The sequence below is a fragment of the Toxorhynchites rutilus genome, chromosome 1 (assembly GCF_029784135.1).
Source record: "Toxorhynchites rutilus septentrionalis strain SRP chromosome 1, ASM2978413v1, whole genome shotgun sequence".
Classification (NCBI taxonomy): Eukaryota; Metazoa; Arthropoda; class Insecta; order Diptera; family Culicidae; genus Toxorhynchites; species Toxorhynchites rutilus.
The window spans coordinates 117,275,238-117,294,787 of NC_073744.1; the positions used below are offsets into that span (position 1 = coordinate 117,275,238).

At 39.8% G+C, this 19,550-nt stretch overlaps 1 protein-coding gene across 2 annotated transcripts; it reads right to left on the reverse strand.

Moving 5' to 3' along the window:
* Positions 1-1,544: 1,544 nt before the first annotated feature.
* LOC129775561 (anaphase-promoting complex subunit 1) lies at positions 1,545-19,550 on the reverse strand. Of its 2 annotated transcripts, none has more exons than XM_055780437.1 (7): positions 19,222-19,550; positions 18,751-19,160; positions 18,164-18,687; positions 8,008-8,323; positions 2,552-6,301; positions 2,137-2,485; positions 1,545-2,079 (listed from the first exon to the last, which is right to left on the reverse strand). In XM_055780437.1, the coding sequence occupies exons 1-7, from the start codon at positions 19,243-19,245 to the stop codon at positions 1,618-1,620; spliced, it is 5,835 nt and encodes a 1,944-aa protein (XP_055636412.1). In that variant the 5' UTR covers positions 19,246-19,550; the 3' UTR covers positions 1,545-1,617. The 2 variants fall into 2 exon arrangements, with proteins under 2 accessions (XP_055636412.1, XP_055636402.1); XM_055780427.1 differs by having other exon boundaries at positions 8,002-8,323.

Genomic DNA, 19,550 nt, shown 5'->3' on the forward strand with positions numbered 1-19,550 from the left:
ATTAAAATAGGACTGAATCAATTGACACGTTTTCGAGGAGACAACCTCATTCTCGGTGACACATCGATGACGTCAATCCGATGACATACGCCTGCCAACGGTGAGCCCTATGGTGCTTTTGAGTTACGGTTGCCAGTGTTCCCAACAGACTACGACAATTCCACTGCAAAACAGTGATATCTGCGACCTCACTGTTGAAATTAGCCATCGAGAGAGATAATTATTGCAAGGAGGAGCCATGTTTGCATCAATTGCTGCAACATTGTCTGAAAGCATTGCGGTGATAATGGATCTGATGGAGCCGGAAACATTAAAACACGTGAAGATTTGATACACGATGTCAAACAACTTTATAAATCCCGATTGGAAAGTTGTACTGGACGGAAAAACAGGGACAGCTGGGATTTCTGATGTCCCCTCAAGTGCTGAGTCGTTCGAAGGTGAACTATTCCCGCGGAACCAAGAGGAACCTGATTTTGGTTGTCCATTGCACTCGATATTTTAGGCAAATTAACAGGGGTATTACCGATGGATTTTATCGTTGAACTTTGGGAATGGATACATTTTTGCGCCGGGAATTCCCTTGTAAAATGAACGGTGTGCACTCGTTAGCTGTGTCCGGTTCCGTTTCATCAACTGGTACCGTGAAGGAGACATTGTGTGTAGAGATTGATTGTTGTAGTTGGGCCATTGGAGCGCTCTTCAAAATTTCCGCAAAAGTGCGCTTCGAGCGTTCCTTCAAAGAGCGCTTTTTGGGTTTAACCCAGCGACTCATGTAAGTTTCATGAACTGAAAGCACGTGGGGTTCCCCCATACTATGGACACTTATGCACTTAGTCGCATTGCAGGATTCGCCCACATGTTGCTCTCCGCAAGTGGTACAGCGCTCCTTGTTGGCACAATAAGCTGCTGTGTGACCAACTGACTTGCATTTGCACGAAGAGTCGCACCGGTAGCCTCAGTTTTTCCACCATGACGTAGTCCGGGAGAGCGGAGAGAGCAAAAGTGACTCGGAACGAGTCGGATGGCGTAAATCCCTTTTTTCCTCCTTCATTGGAAACTTTTCCGAGTTGGTGACACTCCAAAACTTTGACTTCCATCGAAGGCATTCTCTTGAAATTGCCAACTCCTTCACTTATTATTTTTTGCACGTCAGACCCGTTTCAGTTATTTCAACTTGAAGGGGATAAAAAAACCTTCGAAACAATGCTTGTAACGGAGAAGCAAAAACCACATCCAGCTCCGACAAGGAATTGACGAAGAATGAGGTACGGATGTTACCACTACGTCAGATCGCCTCCATCAGATGTTGGATCAAAACACAGAAAAGCTTCTTAGACATCTGGCAATGTTATGCAATATGCGGAAATATTAAATCGCTTCCCAATCAGATTATACGGAATTTGAGGCATAGTGTCCGGCTAAGAAGTGAACAAAATATTTTCCCAATCAAAATAGACAATTCTCTAATAGACAATAGACAGTTTTTTAAATTTCGAGGTCTGGGATTTCGGCAACAAACGTATACTATCTTTTTAGTAGGATTTTAGTAGTGTAGTGATACATCACCTGCCAATGTATTTATATGATTTCTTAGTTTTTTTTACATACTGTCGTTCATGATTCCCACATTTTACCAAGACCAAGGATTTCAGCTATAAAACATATGGTTTGGGAAGGAAGTTTTGGGTATTGCTTCTTCAATCCCCAAACGAACTGTAGGTAGTCTGTTTTATCCAATCTCCTGAGAATTTCGTTATTGAGTACCTTAAAGGGTAAATCGTAGAATACTATCAACTTGGCGATCCGCTGTCTGCCTTCTCCGCACACTTCCGTCAGTATTTCGGTAAGTGTACGCTCGGGAGATGCTCCAACGACATACGAGAGAATGAGGTGAGAGTTTTCCTTCAGCGTGTCTGCCATCCTAGAGCAAACGCGATCGTTCAGCGATTGTAGCATATCCTGGGATACGAGCAGATCGCTTTCCTGGGTCGGCTTCCTCCGAGTGATGATTGCCGTTAAAATTCGAATTTGCCATAGTTTTGACGCATTGTTACACGAATCGAAGTTGATGATGAGCTGTGAATGAGAACAGCATATTATCTTTGGATTATGGTTGAATTTATGATTTCTTACGTTCATCAGATCCATAAAGATAGGTAGAGCATGCATTTTATCATGAGTGAGACAATCATATGTTTGTAGAACCAACATTTGGGCGATGTTCCTCTCAGTTGTAGATATAGGTTCGACTTCATCTATCGAACAGTGTTCCGATAGGAGAAGGAACTTGTTTACTAGATTCGAGATTCTTTGATCGGTTGAAAAGGCCAACAAACTCTTGGGATCTATCTTCCACGAAGTGTATTTATCCGTAGTCAATGTTTGAGTTAACATCGACTTGAGACGGTTGGGATCTTCTAAATACGACAAACAGCCTGCTCGCTGTTTTATGTCGATGCAACCACTTGATTTTAGAATATTTCTGAAAGAAAAAAAACACTTCATGAAGCATACTGACGTGTTTGCGCGTTTCAACGGGTTCACTTACTCTAAAATGTCCCAATTTTCACGGTCGAAGTATATATGCCAATAATTCTTATCCTCAACATATACCTTTTCGAGTGTATGAAGTTCTGGCAACATACAAGGTGCCATCACTTTAATCGGCGTATCCTTTCCTTTCTCAAGATAGTGGATCTCGCAGAGGCACAGTTTTCCGCTATCGATATCCCGCGGAAGGAACAGTCTGGGTTCAATCGCCAACACGTACAGATGACGGAACGCTTGCAGATGATATCGGTTGTCGTTGCTGTGAATCGGAAACTTCGGGAAAATGGAGCAAATCAGGGCCGCAATCGCTTCCGCAGAACGTGACAGTGTATACCGACCTGCGCCCAAAAATAGGAATCCCAAAGCCATATGAATTGCCATGTGGGATCCGTACGTCACATGACATTGACTGAATCTCGATCGCAGCATTCTTATGATTCGTAACACTCGTATGTCTCCGGTACCAGCCATCACCATCGACACCGCCAGTAGAATCATGATGGTGCAGTTTTCTATTGTTTGTTTTCCGGCAAAGTCCCCAAAGGGACGCCCACTCACCTTGAGGAAATATTTGAGCAGATAGTTAAGAATCGCGAAGGCTTGTTCTTCACCCGTTCCGGCATATTTCAGTCCTATACATATAGCTGCCCCACAAACTATGTTACAATATGCCTGACACTGTGCTTCATGGTCGGCTGGATATTGTTGGTCGTCAGTTTGTAGACGCTGTTTTATTATTTCCGACAGTGTCTGAGGTATCTGACCATGAACCCATTCCGTTGAAGCATCAATATCATCCCAGAGAATTAAATTCCTCGCAACAATCCTAAGCAGCAATAGATCGGGTCTTATGAAATCCAGTAAATAGGTCGTTTCGGGCGGTTTCATCCAATTGGCGATGGCTTCATTGCCGGTACGGAAATACATCAGTCCGAGGGCAAGAGTTGCTCCGGGGGCTGTAACGTCAATATTAACTGTGTCACCTTCCTTGATTTGGAATGAGGGAAGCTTGTACTTCTCCTTCTGCGCACCAACAAGAGAACGCTTATTACCTCCGACCATGTAGTAGTGCAAGGTGTCCGGGATATCCAAATCCCTCAAAGCGGTCGATTTTTCGCCCTGTTCCAACGTAACCAAACCCAGCGCCAATCCAGCTGTAAGGGCGTATGATTCGCGTTCCACATAGTTCTCCATTTCTGGGCCCGGAGGTCTACCGATTTCCTGCAGAAGCACTTCGGCGATGTGGCGCTTGGCAGTACCTTGGTAGACAAGTCCGATGCCCATCAGCGAAGCCACTTGGATGTTCTGTGAAATATCCAACTCCACAGCGGTTGGAGGCAATAGAGCTTCAATGTGCACACTAAGAAGTTTAGTGGTTTTCGTGTCCATTGTACCCCGATGGGTGGCCGAAATTCCTAGCAGCAGCCCCAAGCTAGTCATTTCATCGCACTTCACAAGGTATTCGTAGATGCTCATGAAGGATAGTGTTTTTAGATGACCATTTAGACCAAGTGCCATCAAGAAACCTGCATGTTCAGTAGGAATTTCCGTAGCTCCCTTTGGCTTGTTGTATGTGATCCAGGTGGAATCGATATCGGGTGTGTCGGAGCAGATTCTCAAACCAGCAGCCACGCCATTGTGGAACGTTGGCCACAAGCTCATGTTCGGGGGAACCTCGAGTTGTTGGATCTCAATAGTGGCCCCTCGATGGATTTCTTTTCCGGTCAGACAAAGTTTCGGAATCGGTAGAGTTTGGGTAGCCGTTGGACGACTCGTTCTGAGAGTAAACATCCCTCGCCCGATGGGGAGAGCCATCGTACGGATGCACAACGCATAGAGTTGTTTCTCCTGTTCCTCGATGAACTCGTGGTCCGAAACGTTTGGAGCTTGTACAATATCTATCAAAACGGGCTGACAACTGTTCAGGAATGTTTTTACGTCATTGATCCTTAGGTCATCTGGGAATCGCAGCCTCAACAGTTTGGTATCCATGTTTTCCATGCCGCTTTCGTCTTGTTTTGTTTCATTTTTCGGAATGATTTCCGGTGGTGGTTTTCGCCGCAGCGATAGGGAATGTTCTTTTAGCCCGTTTACAGTTTTTTTCGTTGTGTTGTATACGGGTTGGGTGCGAGCGTTAAAAACAGAGTGGGCAAACAATTCTGGCCTTAGCAAGAGTTCGTACACTTCCGACTTGAACGAACTCAGTGGTTTATTGCGGTTGACTTCGAGAAACTGTGCAATCAAATAATAGAGACTTATCGGAAGCCTTTCTATGTTCGAACGATTGTAACCTCTTTTGATTAATACGCGAAGCACGCTGCTCGCCATTATTTCTTCTATATTGTTTGTCTTCGGAGTGTAGGTGCAGCCGAGAAGACATTCTAATTGTGCCGTTATCCATTTTGCGAGTGCTTTCACTCTATATAGATAGGCTACAATCAAAATGATATCCCGACTTTGGCAGTTGATTCTTTCAAAGCAGGGATACACAGGCACATTCACGTTCGTTGGATTGGTTATTAGGGTGTGTAAATATTGAAAGATGTTCGGTACCTGCTCGAAGTCGTCTTTCGACACGTTCATAAATTTGCTGCTATCTTCATTCCGTATGGAACAGTGTGATCGGAGATGAGCCAAATGTTGAAAATCCAAGAAGTAGTGTAGCTGAAATATTTCCAGCTTTAAATCTAGCGTTAGTTCGTATAGAAACTCAGCCAACATTTTGAGATAATTCTCTAACAGCGGTTCAAGTTTCATATCCTCATACAGCAAATGCAGTTTGAACAGAATATTTGGCAAATGTACGAACAATTGTTTGGTTGAATCGTAAGCCAGAGGCGGGATTGACTTTTTTGCATCATCCGCCACGTGCTTCTGTCCGCTATGCGCCATCAGATACTCCCAATCATTATCGCTGCCCATACAATTCTCACTTTTGCGTCTCTTTTTGGGTTCAACGAACGATGATTTGGTTTGAGATCTATCAAGCTCACTGGTTGGCGGAAATGGTCTGCCAATGGACTGGAAAAGCATTTCCCGAAAGATTTTCCACTCACGATCGCCGTTGAAATCTCTCGATCCGGGCGCATTTCTGGTCCCATACCATCGAATCATAACATCCAACGCAAGACTCTCCTCCAAGGTCTCCCGTAAGGCTACCAAGCAGCGAGACACCAAATGAGACTCACTCATTACCGGGAGGGATATGCGAAACATTTTTTCGCTTGCAAAAGACAACGTTAACCGATTACCTGAACCGTCTCTGATACCCTGACAATTGGTCATTCGGGGTGAGAGCACGTTGGGACCATGATGCAGTGGCTGCACCGGAGACAACATATGCAGCTCTTCGTCGAATCGTGTATCTGTCTGGGATAGAACCGAGGGCAGCAAGCTGCTCCGCCGGAAGCCTTGCGACGATCCAAATGAAGCACTTAAAGCGCTAGACGTAACTAAGCTACTCAGTATGCCACCAACATGTACTTTCCCAACGTGAACGGGTCCGGTGTAAAGCATTAGCGTTCCGCAGGGAGCCAGAACGGCAATCATATTCATTCTTTTGAGTGAAACAGCATCCTTGGCGGGTATTTGCACTGACGAAGTGCTTGCGGAAATCGCACTCGATGATAAGCTTTTACCAATGCGCACCAGACTCAGCTTCTCTGTGCGGGGTAGCAAATAACACAGATAGTTATTCTCTATGAGATCCACGTGCAAAAATCCAAGTGAAGCCATTTCATTGAATTCCCTGTAAGATGAATATGAAAAATGTTAAATCTTATACAGTTGTACTGCCGTTCTACGCATAGTTGTTCCACTTTTTTGACAATTTTCATTTTTCTTCATAAAACGATGTCTTTATGCATAATTTTCCGCAAAACCAAAAAAAAACTTTTGTTTTTTAAAAAAAAATTGAGAAAACGTAGAAAACGTACGGTTAACGTAGGACTACCGCTGGCTTAGTAATCATTTGAGTGTATTGATTAGACCAGTGATTGAATGAAACGATTGTTTGTTTTGATCAAACATTATTCAAGATTACCTTGGCATGGGTTCCTTCTCATTGCTCGATTTCGGGGAATGAGAAAGCGGACTCGCTAGCTAAGATGGGCGCTTCGGAGGCACACTTTTTGAAAGACAAATTGCTCATAATCAATTTGTCCACATTTCTCGTCAGCACACGCTCGTAAGTTGGCAGCGCATGTGGAGTGAAAATGAGTTCGGTCGTTGGTTACGCACGATTATCCTTAAGGTCTCGAAGAGTGCATGGTTCAAGGGATTGAATGCCTTGACGTGGTCGTGGTCGTTTTTTTCATTCGCGTGATATCTCGGTTTATGTCCAATCACCACAACCATCTTTATCGCATTGGGCTCATAGCAAACAATCTTTGTGATTGTGGCGATGGCTACCATGACATCGAGCATGTTGTCTGGTCGTGTATCCAGTTCCATGCTGCCCGCTCTCAGCTATCCAGAGGCATGAGGGCACAAGGCAGACAATCGGATATCCCCGTCCGGGATATCTTAGGTAGCCGTGATCCTGATTTTCTGCTCCATCTATACCTGTTCCTCAGAAACGCCGATGTCAACGTTTAATGGTGTTCCCTTCGTTGTACCCCTGTATTATATCCCTCCTATCCGATCGATAAACTTTTACTTAGTCGCGGCAATACATACACATTCTCTTCACAGATACAAATGACACGGGTCGAGGTTGTGCAGCCCTCTGATCATTCACCATGAGCTGAGGATTCTACCGATCACGACAACTCTACACGAGCTGATGATTGAGCCGGCTAGTGACCATTCTATCCTGGATTCCTCGAGTCGAGAAGACGCACCACGGAGGATATGGGGTACATACTAGGGGGCGTTGCTGATTAATGGTCAACTGCATCCCAATAGGAAGTAGGGCAGTGCATTGGAGACTACAACATCCGGGAACGGTATTGGGGAGCGCATTGCTTTGGCTGGCAGCGAGAATATGCTCCTTCAACAGCGAAATCATGACTAAATGGATTTTCGAGCGGACACCGGACACAGATTCGATGATTTTGATAGCCTGTTTTCAAAGCAGTTTTCAGGTTATTGAAACAATTTTTTGGATCAGTAAGTAACATGTGTATAAATCTTGGACATTTTATCTTTTGAATGAAGTGATTATTATACTACTCCGTTCACCCGGTAAAGAGGTATTAACGTTCAAAACCTTGCACCAAACGTGACTCCAAGTGTCACGCTCTCGTTTTCGAAATTTTGAATATACACCCCGGTACAGAAACGGAAGACGTCAACAGATTACTGCTAATAAAACCGTTGAAACTGAACTGCCTGAAGCTTCTGGTAGACAAATATGGTAGAAAACTTTGATTGCGTTTTTCTCAGTTGCTGATTTTGGGACATGGGACAACTATGCGTAGAACGGCAGCTGTAGATGATTCCATTTACTTCCACGTGTTCGCCTGGTCGGTCCATATGTGATCCAAACAATATTCCGGAACGATTGGTTTCGACGGCTCGGCCTGGCCAATTTTTCTCACGTCCAGAAGTGAAGCGGAACCTCCCAGGGTTGATTGAAGTCTCGATAGTGGTGTTGCACCCATAGATTGGTGTTGTGGTTGCAAGAAACTACGGTTCGTTGAGCCTACACCGGAAGTGTTCAAATTGAATGAACCAATCTGTCCTACATGCAAACTATTTGCGTATGGGCTGCTAATGGTGACACCCAAACTCGGCCGACCAGCCGTTGATGCGCTATGTCGAGCTAAAACTGTTAGATTTTTAGTAAATTAGTCGTTAGGCGTGGTACACAAATTACATAACGTTAAGAATGCGGTTTCCGGACCATCTACTCCCCCCTTGGCCATTTCACGCGAACTGCAGTTGAATTTTCAAAATGGAGAAGAAAATCGCTTGTATTTAGGTAGCTTCGGATTGCATATTTTGCACCGTGCAAACAAGGATGGATGGATTCAAAAAAAAAACACCAAAATGATCCGAAAAATGAAGACCGGAGCATTTTTGAAACAGATAAGTTTTCGGAGATTTTTATTATAATGAAATTGGTTTTCTGACTTGGTTCTGACACGAAATTCTCATTCTCTTTGTCTAGAAAGTAAAGAAAACCGGGGGGAAGAATCATCAAATGATTGCGTCCAATGAATGAAAGTTAATGAAACGGCTACGAGAAGCAGGAGCGAAGTCTCTCGCGGTGAAACAAAAAAAAGGAAAACGTACAGAAGCAGACGAATGTTATGCCAACTCTCCTTAGTAGTTGACGACACCATCTCAGATAGTAGTGACACGTTATGAGTGAAAAGACATTAGTCATTTAGGCAACTTTGCCTACGATATGTCTTCAAAAAAGAATAGACTATTTTTTGAAAAAGGCCAGGTTTTTTTCTTATTTTTTCACAAAAATTTATAACTCAAAAACTATAATACCTACTAAATTTTGGTCAAATATTACAATGTAGGAAATTGTTCTTGAATCAAAATCTTGAATTTTTTCAAATGACGCCGAAAACATATTTATTTTAAAAGTTGAAATTCATTTTTCTCAAAAACATATTTTTTTTTAATTCGCAAAAAATTATATGAATCTTACCGTTCTGAATCATATTTCGGACACTTTGTTCTTATATCTTAAAATGCTTCATGTACTGATGATATAACTATAAATTTAATGTCACAATTGCTTCTTTAGAGTGATCCCTTGGTTTCACTATCACTTCATTTGAGAATAACATTTTAATTATTACATAGTAGGAAAAAATTCAACAGCACCACTCATTATCGTTTGTGTTTGATGTTTCCTTAGCGTGAGCACGTAGAATTTACCCGTTAATAAATATTTAAATTTCTCCCGTGTTTCATCAGTTCTCATAATCGTTAACAGTTTACTGTAATTGCTTGGTAAGTGTTTCGATGTTGACTATAAAATATAATCAAGTGTAATGTAATTTTCGTCCATAAAATTACAAAATAAAGTGTCCGAAATTTGAATTCAATCTGTTCGAAATTTGGTTTAGTGTCCGAAGTTTGATTCTTATTCGCTTCATTTGAAAAGCATTTTATTCGATGATTTTATTATGTTTTCAATCAAATAGGTACCAAAGTAGAAAGCTTGAAAGCATGTTGAACTAATTTATGAAAAATATCTACCAAATAATACCTGTGCATAAAGTTTAGATCTGTTTTCTGCATCATATGCCTTAAGCGTCCGAAATATGATTCGGAACGCTATATAGGGTTGGGGAAAAAGAAATGTCGTATTTCTGATTGAAATTTGTCGTATTTCATACTTAAAATTATCCAATTTATGTCAAATATGCGCCGTTTTGTTCGCAAACTTGTTGCCATTTAGAAGGCAACTTTATTATCCCCCTTATAAAACCCCCTATCCTTATTTGCAAAAAACTCAGACAGCCAATTTTTGCAAGCCTCTTTTGAGGCCAACTTAGTATCACCAAGAGCGTTTTGCATGGACCGGAAGAGATGATAATCACTTGGAGCCAGGTCCGGACTATACGGTGGGTGCAATAGGACAGCCCATCCGAGCTCCCGTAGCTTCTGGCGGGTCATCAAAGATGTGTGAGGCCGAGCGTTGTCCTGGTGGAAAACAACACCATTCCTATTGATCATTTCTGGCCGCTTCTGGTCAATCGCCTGCTTCAAACGGTCAAGCTGCTCACAGTAGAGAACCGAGTTGAGGGTCTGGCCATAGTTGAGCAGCTCATAGTCGATGATTCCCTTCCAATCCCACCAAACACACAACAAAACCTTTCTGGCCGTCAATCCGGGCTTGGCGATGGTTTGGGCCGGCTCACCGCGCTTCGACCACGACTTTTTTCGCTTTAGGTTATCGTACGTGATCCACTTTTTATCACCAGTCACCATCTTCTTCAAAAATGGGTCGAGTTCGTCCCTTTTCAGCAGTGCATCGCAAGCATTGATTCGGTCTAAAAGATTTTTTTGCGTCAACTCGTGTGGCACCCATTCATCCAGCTTTTTTTGGAATCCAATCTTCTGCAAAAGGTTCCAAACGATTTTATGGTCTATACCCAGTTCCTGGTCAATGGAGCGAGTGCTCACATGCCGGTCTACTTGGAAGATTTCAACGATTTTACCGGTTTCCACGACGATTGGCCTACCAGTACGGGGTGGCCAATCGGCCACTACACCAGAACGAAATCGATCAAACCAACGCCCTTCGTTGAGTGTTTGAGTGTTTTATCCAGACGCTGTTATGTCATCACCTTTGTCTGGGTCCCTTCACATTGCTCAATTCCGGGTAATGAGAGGGCTGACTCATTAGCAAAGGTGGGTGCGATTGAAGGCGACATTTATCAGCGTCAAATCGCCTTCAATGAATTGGGTCGGTGGCTTCACTCGATTATCACTAAGGTTAGCTTCAAACCGTGGTTTAAGAGTCTGGACTTGAGTCGGGACTTTATTCGCACCTTCTCCCGACACATGTCCAATCACTGTTCGTTAGATGCGCTACTTTTTCGTTTTAATCTTGCAGACAGCAATCTCTGCGTTTGTGACCATGGTTACCACGACATCGAACACGTTGTTTGGTCGTGCGAGTTGTATCTTGTCGCCAGATCGAATTTAGAAAAACTCCCTTCGGGCTAGAGGAAGGCAGCCCAATGTGCCGGTGAGAGATGTGTTGGCTCGGTTAGACTTCGATTACATGTCCCAAATATATGTTTTCCTTAAAGCTATCGATCTTCGAGTGTGATTGTTCATACATCCTTTTCCCCTACTTTTCGTCCTTCACGAGCTATCGGCTCCCATCCTACTAACTTTAGAATAAGTTAAATTGTAAATACATATTAGATGTAAGAATAGTTTTAAGAATTGAGTGTGAAGTGTCAGTGTGAATGAGAATGTGAATGTGAATGTGAATGTGAGTGTGAGTGTGAACACACATCTCCTTACAACCCATCATTTTCCTAATGAAAATGTGTCACCCTTCTAAAATCGAGTCGACCGCGAGTAATCGGTTTCCTATTTTATTAACCAAAGAACTAAGGAAACATGTTAATATATGCTAGTAGAAATATAGTCAAGAGTTTGGCTCCTTTAAACTTATGTAACTGAGCCTGTATAAATAAACGGATTATTAAATAAAAATAACTCATCCATATAGAGATGTCTAAATTTTTCGTTTATTCGATTATCGATTAATCGTGGGGCCATTTTTAAATATTCGATTCATTCGAATAATTGTCTTTCAGTACAGGCAAACCTGTTTTTGTTCGATCGCATTTCGTGCAATTCCTCATTTGTGTGACTGATTTCGTGGGATTTTATTGTTTGTGCTGTTGGTTTGTATGATCCAAGTCTCGATTTAATGATAAAATCACATATAAATGTCATATAAATGTGGAATTGAACAAAAATTAATCGCACAAAACCTGTTCTGCGGGTAATCAAAATTTATAATTAAAAAAAAATGTTATAACTTTCAAAAATACATTAAATAAAATTACATATTTTCAAATGTTGTTGGAATAGCAGATTTGTTTGAAAAATTTCTGCTTGGTCCCTATAACTACTAGTTCAAAAGAAGTATGTTTATAGAATCATTGACCTCTAGTAAGGTATATTTTCCTTGGCACTTTGAATTTGCATACTACCACTTTAGTACAGGAACTGAGGCCACCTCCTTTAATTCCGCTTTTTACTCTTGCAGACGCTGAATTCTTCTTCCCAGTCACCTCCACCACCAGGGAATTATTTTTATGCTTCAACCGTAAATGGTTTAACACATTCGATGAATTTCGACAAAACACCGGTTAAACAAATTTTACAATGCATTTTTTCAAAAATGGTGGTTTTTCATTAATTGCTATTACTGTGATAATTATTCGATTTGTTCATATTTTGATTTTCCATTATTCGATACAAAATTACTCGATTGAAATTGCAGATATTCAATTATTTGAATTAATCGAACGATTGACCGATATCTCTACATCCATACATTAGAAGAAGGGCACTTTTGTAGGGAAAATGTTTTTATAACCACAACTTTTTCATGTTTCCTTCGAAAAAAATTACAGCTAATTCTAATTGAGGAGCTCAGAATGAAAGGTGTGTAAGTGACTTGATCGATTTTTCTTCATTTTTCTTTAGTTAATAACTCAACTGCAAAAACGTTCCAATTTGAGTTGGCTATAGAATCCGTTACGTTCACGTTAAACAATTTTTTTTCAAAAGTACATTCAGATCTGTTTTCAATAATAAATGAAATCTGTTCTGCATTTTCAAGAATGATTAAACTTTCCGCCCATTTAGAGTAATCCATATTTATTCATAGAATGGTTATGTCGAATATTTTTCCATGACATCGAACGACTTAACTGAAATATGTATTTTGAATGAAACTCACATAAACGGTGAGCGATCAAGCTTCCATTGGTGGTGGAGAATCATTGTTTTCAAATTCTAAGCTACGTCACATTTGAGCGTAAACTGAACTCTGTGTTTTAGGTCCAGATCTACGTGAGAGTAAATTTGACATGACGAACTGCCGATACATTTTTATTTGCACAGTACATTTGGGATGTTGATAACTTATTGAAATGACCGGAATATTTTGAGAATTTTCCAAATAATTTGAGAAAGGCTTAGCGAAACGAGTGCAATCCAACTCTCTATAATACCTGCTTAAAAACCAAATTTTGCATTTGTCTATTAAAAGAAGCAGATTCAGTCCTCCTTTTCTGATGGGCAGTATCCTTGTTCCCGAATATTTCCCAAATTTAGGATCCATGTTACGATGTTATCTTTGATACAGCTAAGTTAGGTATTCTCAGCACCGGAGAGCAGTTTTGAAAGGATCACTTTGTCCTTCCGAACGAAAGATTAGGATGTTACAAGTGAAGTGAGATTTGCGTTTATTAGAACATACTTTTACAACATTCGTATGTTTTTTTCAAGAGGGCTTTGAATCCGGGACTAGATTACATTTTTCTGAACCACAGCCAAGAGGAAACTCCTATCAATACGATCTATGGCATGGTCGAAATAACAAGCGAAGTCTTCCTGCTTTACATTTGGAATTAAACTTGACCGAAATCACAACGTCGAAAATATTTTTCTTCATATTGGAGTATTTGAGGTATTCAAAATATTGTTTTCTTTGTTCTAATTTTCAATAGCTGAATTACCATCTCACAGTCAAAGTTCAGTAAAAAAGTATACCTCAATCCATTGGTTGTTTCTTGACCGAAATCACAACGTCGAAAATTTTGAGGTATTCAAAATATTGTTTTCTTTGTTCTAATTTTCAATAGCTGAATTACCATCTCACAGTCAAAGTTCAGTAAAAAAGTATACCTCAATCCATTGGTTGTTTCTTCATTTGAATGCTTTCGACACATTTTTTTAATAGTACCTCGATAATTACCAATTAAAACAACAAATTGAATGATTCCAAATAAGTTTCTGTGGATGTTATTTCAAGCGTCATTTGATTATAGGTTATTGATTCAAATGTGATTTTACGATTACAAGATTTTTTTCTCGCTTGATTGTGCAGTTTTATGATTGTAAAGTCCTTTGAAGTTACCGAAGAAATGTTTCTAATTTCAGAAGGATTATTCATAGTGCAATCCTAATGTCGGAGTGTCAATGTCAATAGTGATTTTGTTTTTGCTTTGGAAACGTATTTGTCCTTGATTACTACGAATGTTCTGGAAAATAGATTTTGAAGGAGTAGTAATTTTGACTCAATATCAGTTATCATAGTGGGAAAACATGATAAGACTAATTTAAAATTGAATAGAATTGAAGATGGTCCACGTGGACAACAGTGGAGAGGTACATTCAATGTCCTTGCTTGTCCAAGGAGGGGAAAGGGGAAGTCTGAAATCGTGCTTTTTTGTCCACGTTGTATGTGGACTGCCTCTTAGTAGTAATTTTTTAAGGAAAACATGAAAAATTTTTGTTAGGAAAACTTTTTTCCTGTGTAAGTGCCCTCCTTTCGATGTATGGGTGACTTATTGGTAATTGTAAGGGCTGTTTATATGTTTTTTTAAGAATTAAAAAAACATTTTTGTGAAAAATGAGTTTTAACTTTAAAGTTCCTTTGATTTTAATAATTGAGCATTTTTTTTAGTATTTTTCAAAACAAAATTTAAACAATTTAAACCTACATTCTATTCTTTGACCAAAATTTTGAAGATATTATAGTTTTTGAGTTATATTTTTTTGTAAAAAAAAAGAGAAAAACTTTGGCCCCTAATCAAAAAGTAGTCTTATATTTTTTTGAAGAGTTCAAGTATGCAAAGTTGCTTAAATGACCATTCTACAAATTACACCTACAACGTTTCACTTCCATCTGAGATGTTGCTGCCAATGGCCAGTCAAGTAGGCATGAAATTATTGTTGTTGGCAGACTACTTTGTCGCTTTCAAACAAGCTATCGTAAAAACAGCAGCACCGCAAGCGCTTTGATTAAAATTGATAACAATATTCGACGCGCTCTGGACAACAAAAAATGTAAACTGTTTTAGTGCTGCTTGATTTTAATAAAGCGTTTGATTCTATAAATCATCTGTTGCTTTGCAAAAAGCTTGTACGCTGTTTTATGCTGCATGAATCTGCTGTTGCATTAATATCAAGCTAGTTTTCGAACCGCTTTCAATATGTTGACTTCAACGGTACAAAATCTGATATTGTCCAGGTCGAAAGTGGCGTACCTCAAGGGTCGATCTTAGGTCTTCTATTATTTTCCATGTACATAAATAATCTGCTTAACCATATGAACTACTGCATGGTTCACTTGTATGCCGACGAAGGCCAGTTATACCTATCAGGTAAGCTGAATGACTTAACGAACATTATAAACATGATCAACATTGATGTTGAAAATATTATTTGTTGGAGCAATAACAATAGACTAATCCCCAATGCTTGTAAGACTCAAGCTATAATTTTAAAATCAAGACACATGTATGTCCATGGAGCTCCGTCTGTCAAAATGGACACTGAGAACATTATTTACTCGGAAATTGTGAAAAACCTAGGCATCTTAATGGACAGTAGCTCAGGGAAGATCAGACTAATGAAGTGTGTCAAAAAGTGTACTATGCGATGCAGACCTTGGTGGTACTCAAACAATTTACAACTCAGCATCAGAGATGCCAGGTTTGAAGACATGTCTTCATTTTGAAGACTTTTGATTTTGTGAAGACATTATGAAATATGTGAAGACATTTGATAGCGTATGTGAATTTTTGAGATATATTATTTCAATGAAATTCTAACTATTGGAGGTCTTCGTACCCACATTGGTTGCGCGTTCGGTTACTAAGTGATCGACTCAGTGTCTGAATCCTGGCCTCTCTCTAACCATATGCAAGAAAAATATCAGGCTGTTGTGCTATACATAACACAACAATGATCATATCAACTGTCTTCGCTGTCCGGTCAGCTGAACAATGGTTATAGTTATAGCTAAAAAATTCTAATGAGCCTAAATAAATAAACAAATGGGATGAAAAAAACTATTGGCCGAAAATATCGTCAAAAGAAGAAGGGCTTTCGTCTCAGTGACATTCGCTTACTGTTTCATCAGTGTCACTTGTTTACTTATGTTCTTAGTAATCAACGGAGACTTTTGTCTCGGGGTTATTCACTTGTTTTTTATTAAACTTTTCCAAGCAGAAATCCACAAGTATATAGAATGAATTCAACAACAAAGCGACTTTCACTTCAAATTCTGGAGAATCATCTCTGTCTCTAGAATACATTGACTCGTTTGCGCTCGAGAATTCGAATGATTGTGACATTGTATTTTCATTATTTTTGGCCTATAATATACAATAGATTAACCTAGATCTTTCAAACGGCCACTTCGCAAATCCAAGGTTTTCCGGTTACATACCGTTTCAATAATTAATTTTATGGATATGGTTTGAGTTACAACCTAAACTTCAAAGCTGAAATGAACAAATTGAGTTATCACTGTTCCGCTTTTGAGGAAGAACCGGAGCTATATTCACTCAATCAACGATTCATCAAGCCAATTATCATTTCTAAACTCATAGAATTTAGTTCGCAGTGGCGCAATGTATTCTTTGTTCGTATTTACTGAAATAAACTTCAAAACCTCAAGGTAAGTTTTATGAAATGCGCTATAGAACAATACCAATTAGAATAAATATTAAATAAGATATCAATTAATTATTCCACTATTTGAGTACGGAGATGTACTTTATGCCAAATCAATGAGCGAAAATTTTCGCTAATTTCAGTTGGCTCTTAATTCAGTTACCAGATTTGTGTACGGACTTAATGGGTTTGACCATATCTCAGAATTTTCAAAATCAATGCTCAATTGAAGCTACATCGAATATTTTGATTTCCGAACGTGCACTATGACCTTCAAAATGCAAAGAAATGCCCCAAAATACTTGGAAAACCTTTTCATTGCGTCATCACTTCCATGAACCCATGAATTGTTACTAGACGCGAAACAAATATTTTTAAAGAGTTTCTTCCAAACATCGAGCAATAAGGCTATGGAGCAGCCTGCCACGAACGATCAAATCAACAACCTCATTCCATAAATTCAGAAGAGTGTGTAAAATACATTTATGTAATTAGATTCGTTATAGATATCAATAGTAATACATACTTTGAGAACCATTATTGGTTCTCATTGGGTTTTTTGTATTATGAATTTAATATAAATAAAAATAAAAAAAAATCATCAGCATGCCGAAAGATTGCAAGAAAAAAATCGTTTCGTTAAAGTTGTAACAGCTTCGTGAAATTGATCCGAATCAAAATGAAAACGACTCGTTTGGTACTAGTGTTTGAGGATCCTGCAAGATAAATTTAAACTATGTAAATAAATCAAATTTTCTATCTTCTACGACACTTCTCAGTCATCGTTTAACTTGATCACAAATCACACACAAATCAATAATTGGAAGATATCGACAGACGTTCATAAAATTCATTGTTTTAGCTACTTTAATGTTTCAAGAACTACAACTACAGAACTTCAAGCAAACCTGTTTTTGTGCGGTCCCTTTTTGGGTGATTTCTCGTTTGTGCGACTCTTTTTGTACGATTTTATAATGACATCGGATCTCGAATAACACAAACTAATCGCACAAATAATAAAATCGCACCTAAACAGTCACGCAAATGAAAAATCGTACAGAAAGTAACCGCACAAAAACAGGTTTTCCTGTAGTAGAAAATTTGATTACTAGTCTACATCTTAAATTTTTCTGAAAAATTATTGGAAATCAGGGAATATTAGGGGAATGTTTTTCGGGTTTAGATTCGACTCCCTAATTTTACTTGACGGGATATCCATCGATCGCAAGGTTATTCCACACATCAGCTAATGATTCCCCTGTATACTAGAGATGTTTCCTTTCCACTTCCGGATCCCTTGTTTTGAGTTTTTCATCCAAGTGAGTTCCCTCATGATCATAAGGAAGTGTTGAACCTGCTGACTCTCGGGAAAGAGGTTACTATGTCACATTAAGTAACACAACCTTGACCCACCTCCCTCCTACTAGCGTTACGTAATTTGTGCACGACACCTCATAATAAAACAGTTTTATATTCTTACGGGAACTTTTGTAGAAGGATTGTGGCGTGGCAGCGGAAGTAACCGAAATCATATGTTGTGACGCACTAGTGCTAATATTGAAGGCACTGCTAGAGTAGCATACACTATCGTTACCGCAGCCTACTGTATTTTTCTCATCATCGGTCGCTTTGCGTAGCATACAGATGAAATGCCTTCCAGCTTTCTCATCGAACATGAGAACCAAATTATTCTCCTCGCAAGTGAACACCAAGCGATATTCTGCTTCAGTGAGATAAGTGACCGAATTGTTCATTTTTATCAGAACAGGACACATTTCATCTAGTGGGTGGGTCAATGAAAATAGTCGAGGCATTTGTATCGAATGGGCTTCCAAAACAGTGCTGGAGGGCTCTTTCTCGAATAACACTCCACTCTTTGTAATCCATACGTTTGAGATTGGACATTCAAGAGACGATATGAAATTTTCGCCATTACTACAGTACACTTTTAAAGTGCTTCCGTCTAACAAACACACTCCTGTATAAGCGGACTGGTCGGTATTACTAAAATAAAAATATTTTGCATTAGAAACGAACGTGCATTAGTTCTTCGTATAGCGTATCTACTTTTCATGACCCGGATCTGGTTTCGCTTTAGTATCGTCCGAATTCAAGAACTCCCGAGGACAAAAGAAAGCAAACTTAATCGGATTGTCACACGTTAGGCAAACATGAGGAGCTGTCTCGTCACTGTTTATGCCTTTCGACCAGACGGCAGTATTGCCCTTTACATACAGTTCCTCCTCGGTGTTCACGTTTGCGTCAAGCATGAAGCCCGGTATATCAACACCGCCGTCGTCGAGCTCGCTGTATATTTCTCTGATCGTGTAAAACTCCGAAGGCGACTCGTCAAGTGAAATGTTCACATCTTGCATCCGCTGTAGCAGGATAAAATCAGACGGCACCGTTGCCGGTTTTTTCAACACGAGGGGGCCTGGATGCTCATCCACCGCCTTGCGACCCCGTGGAATGAATTCCTGCAGTTAAAAAACGCACATTAAATATTTTTCACACACAGCCACAACTATAACAAATCACCATAGGTTCCGAGGCGGTTATCATTGTTTCGCTGAACTCGTCCAGATTTGCAAAATTTTTGGATACAAATTAGACTGATACATAACACGGACCAAAATCGCAATCTGTTTGGTGGGTGAATTTAGACGCAACCGGCAGAAAAGCTGTCAACATTCGTACTGTATTTGAGCGCTAACGTAATGTTTGAGGAACAGGCAACTGATTACCGGCAACGAAATCGAACGAGACATCTGATTACCGCAGCAACGAAATAAATAGAAATCGAAATAAAAGTTCGGAAACCCCGCTAAAAATAATCCAGGCAAATTCTGACAAAGCGACACATTCAT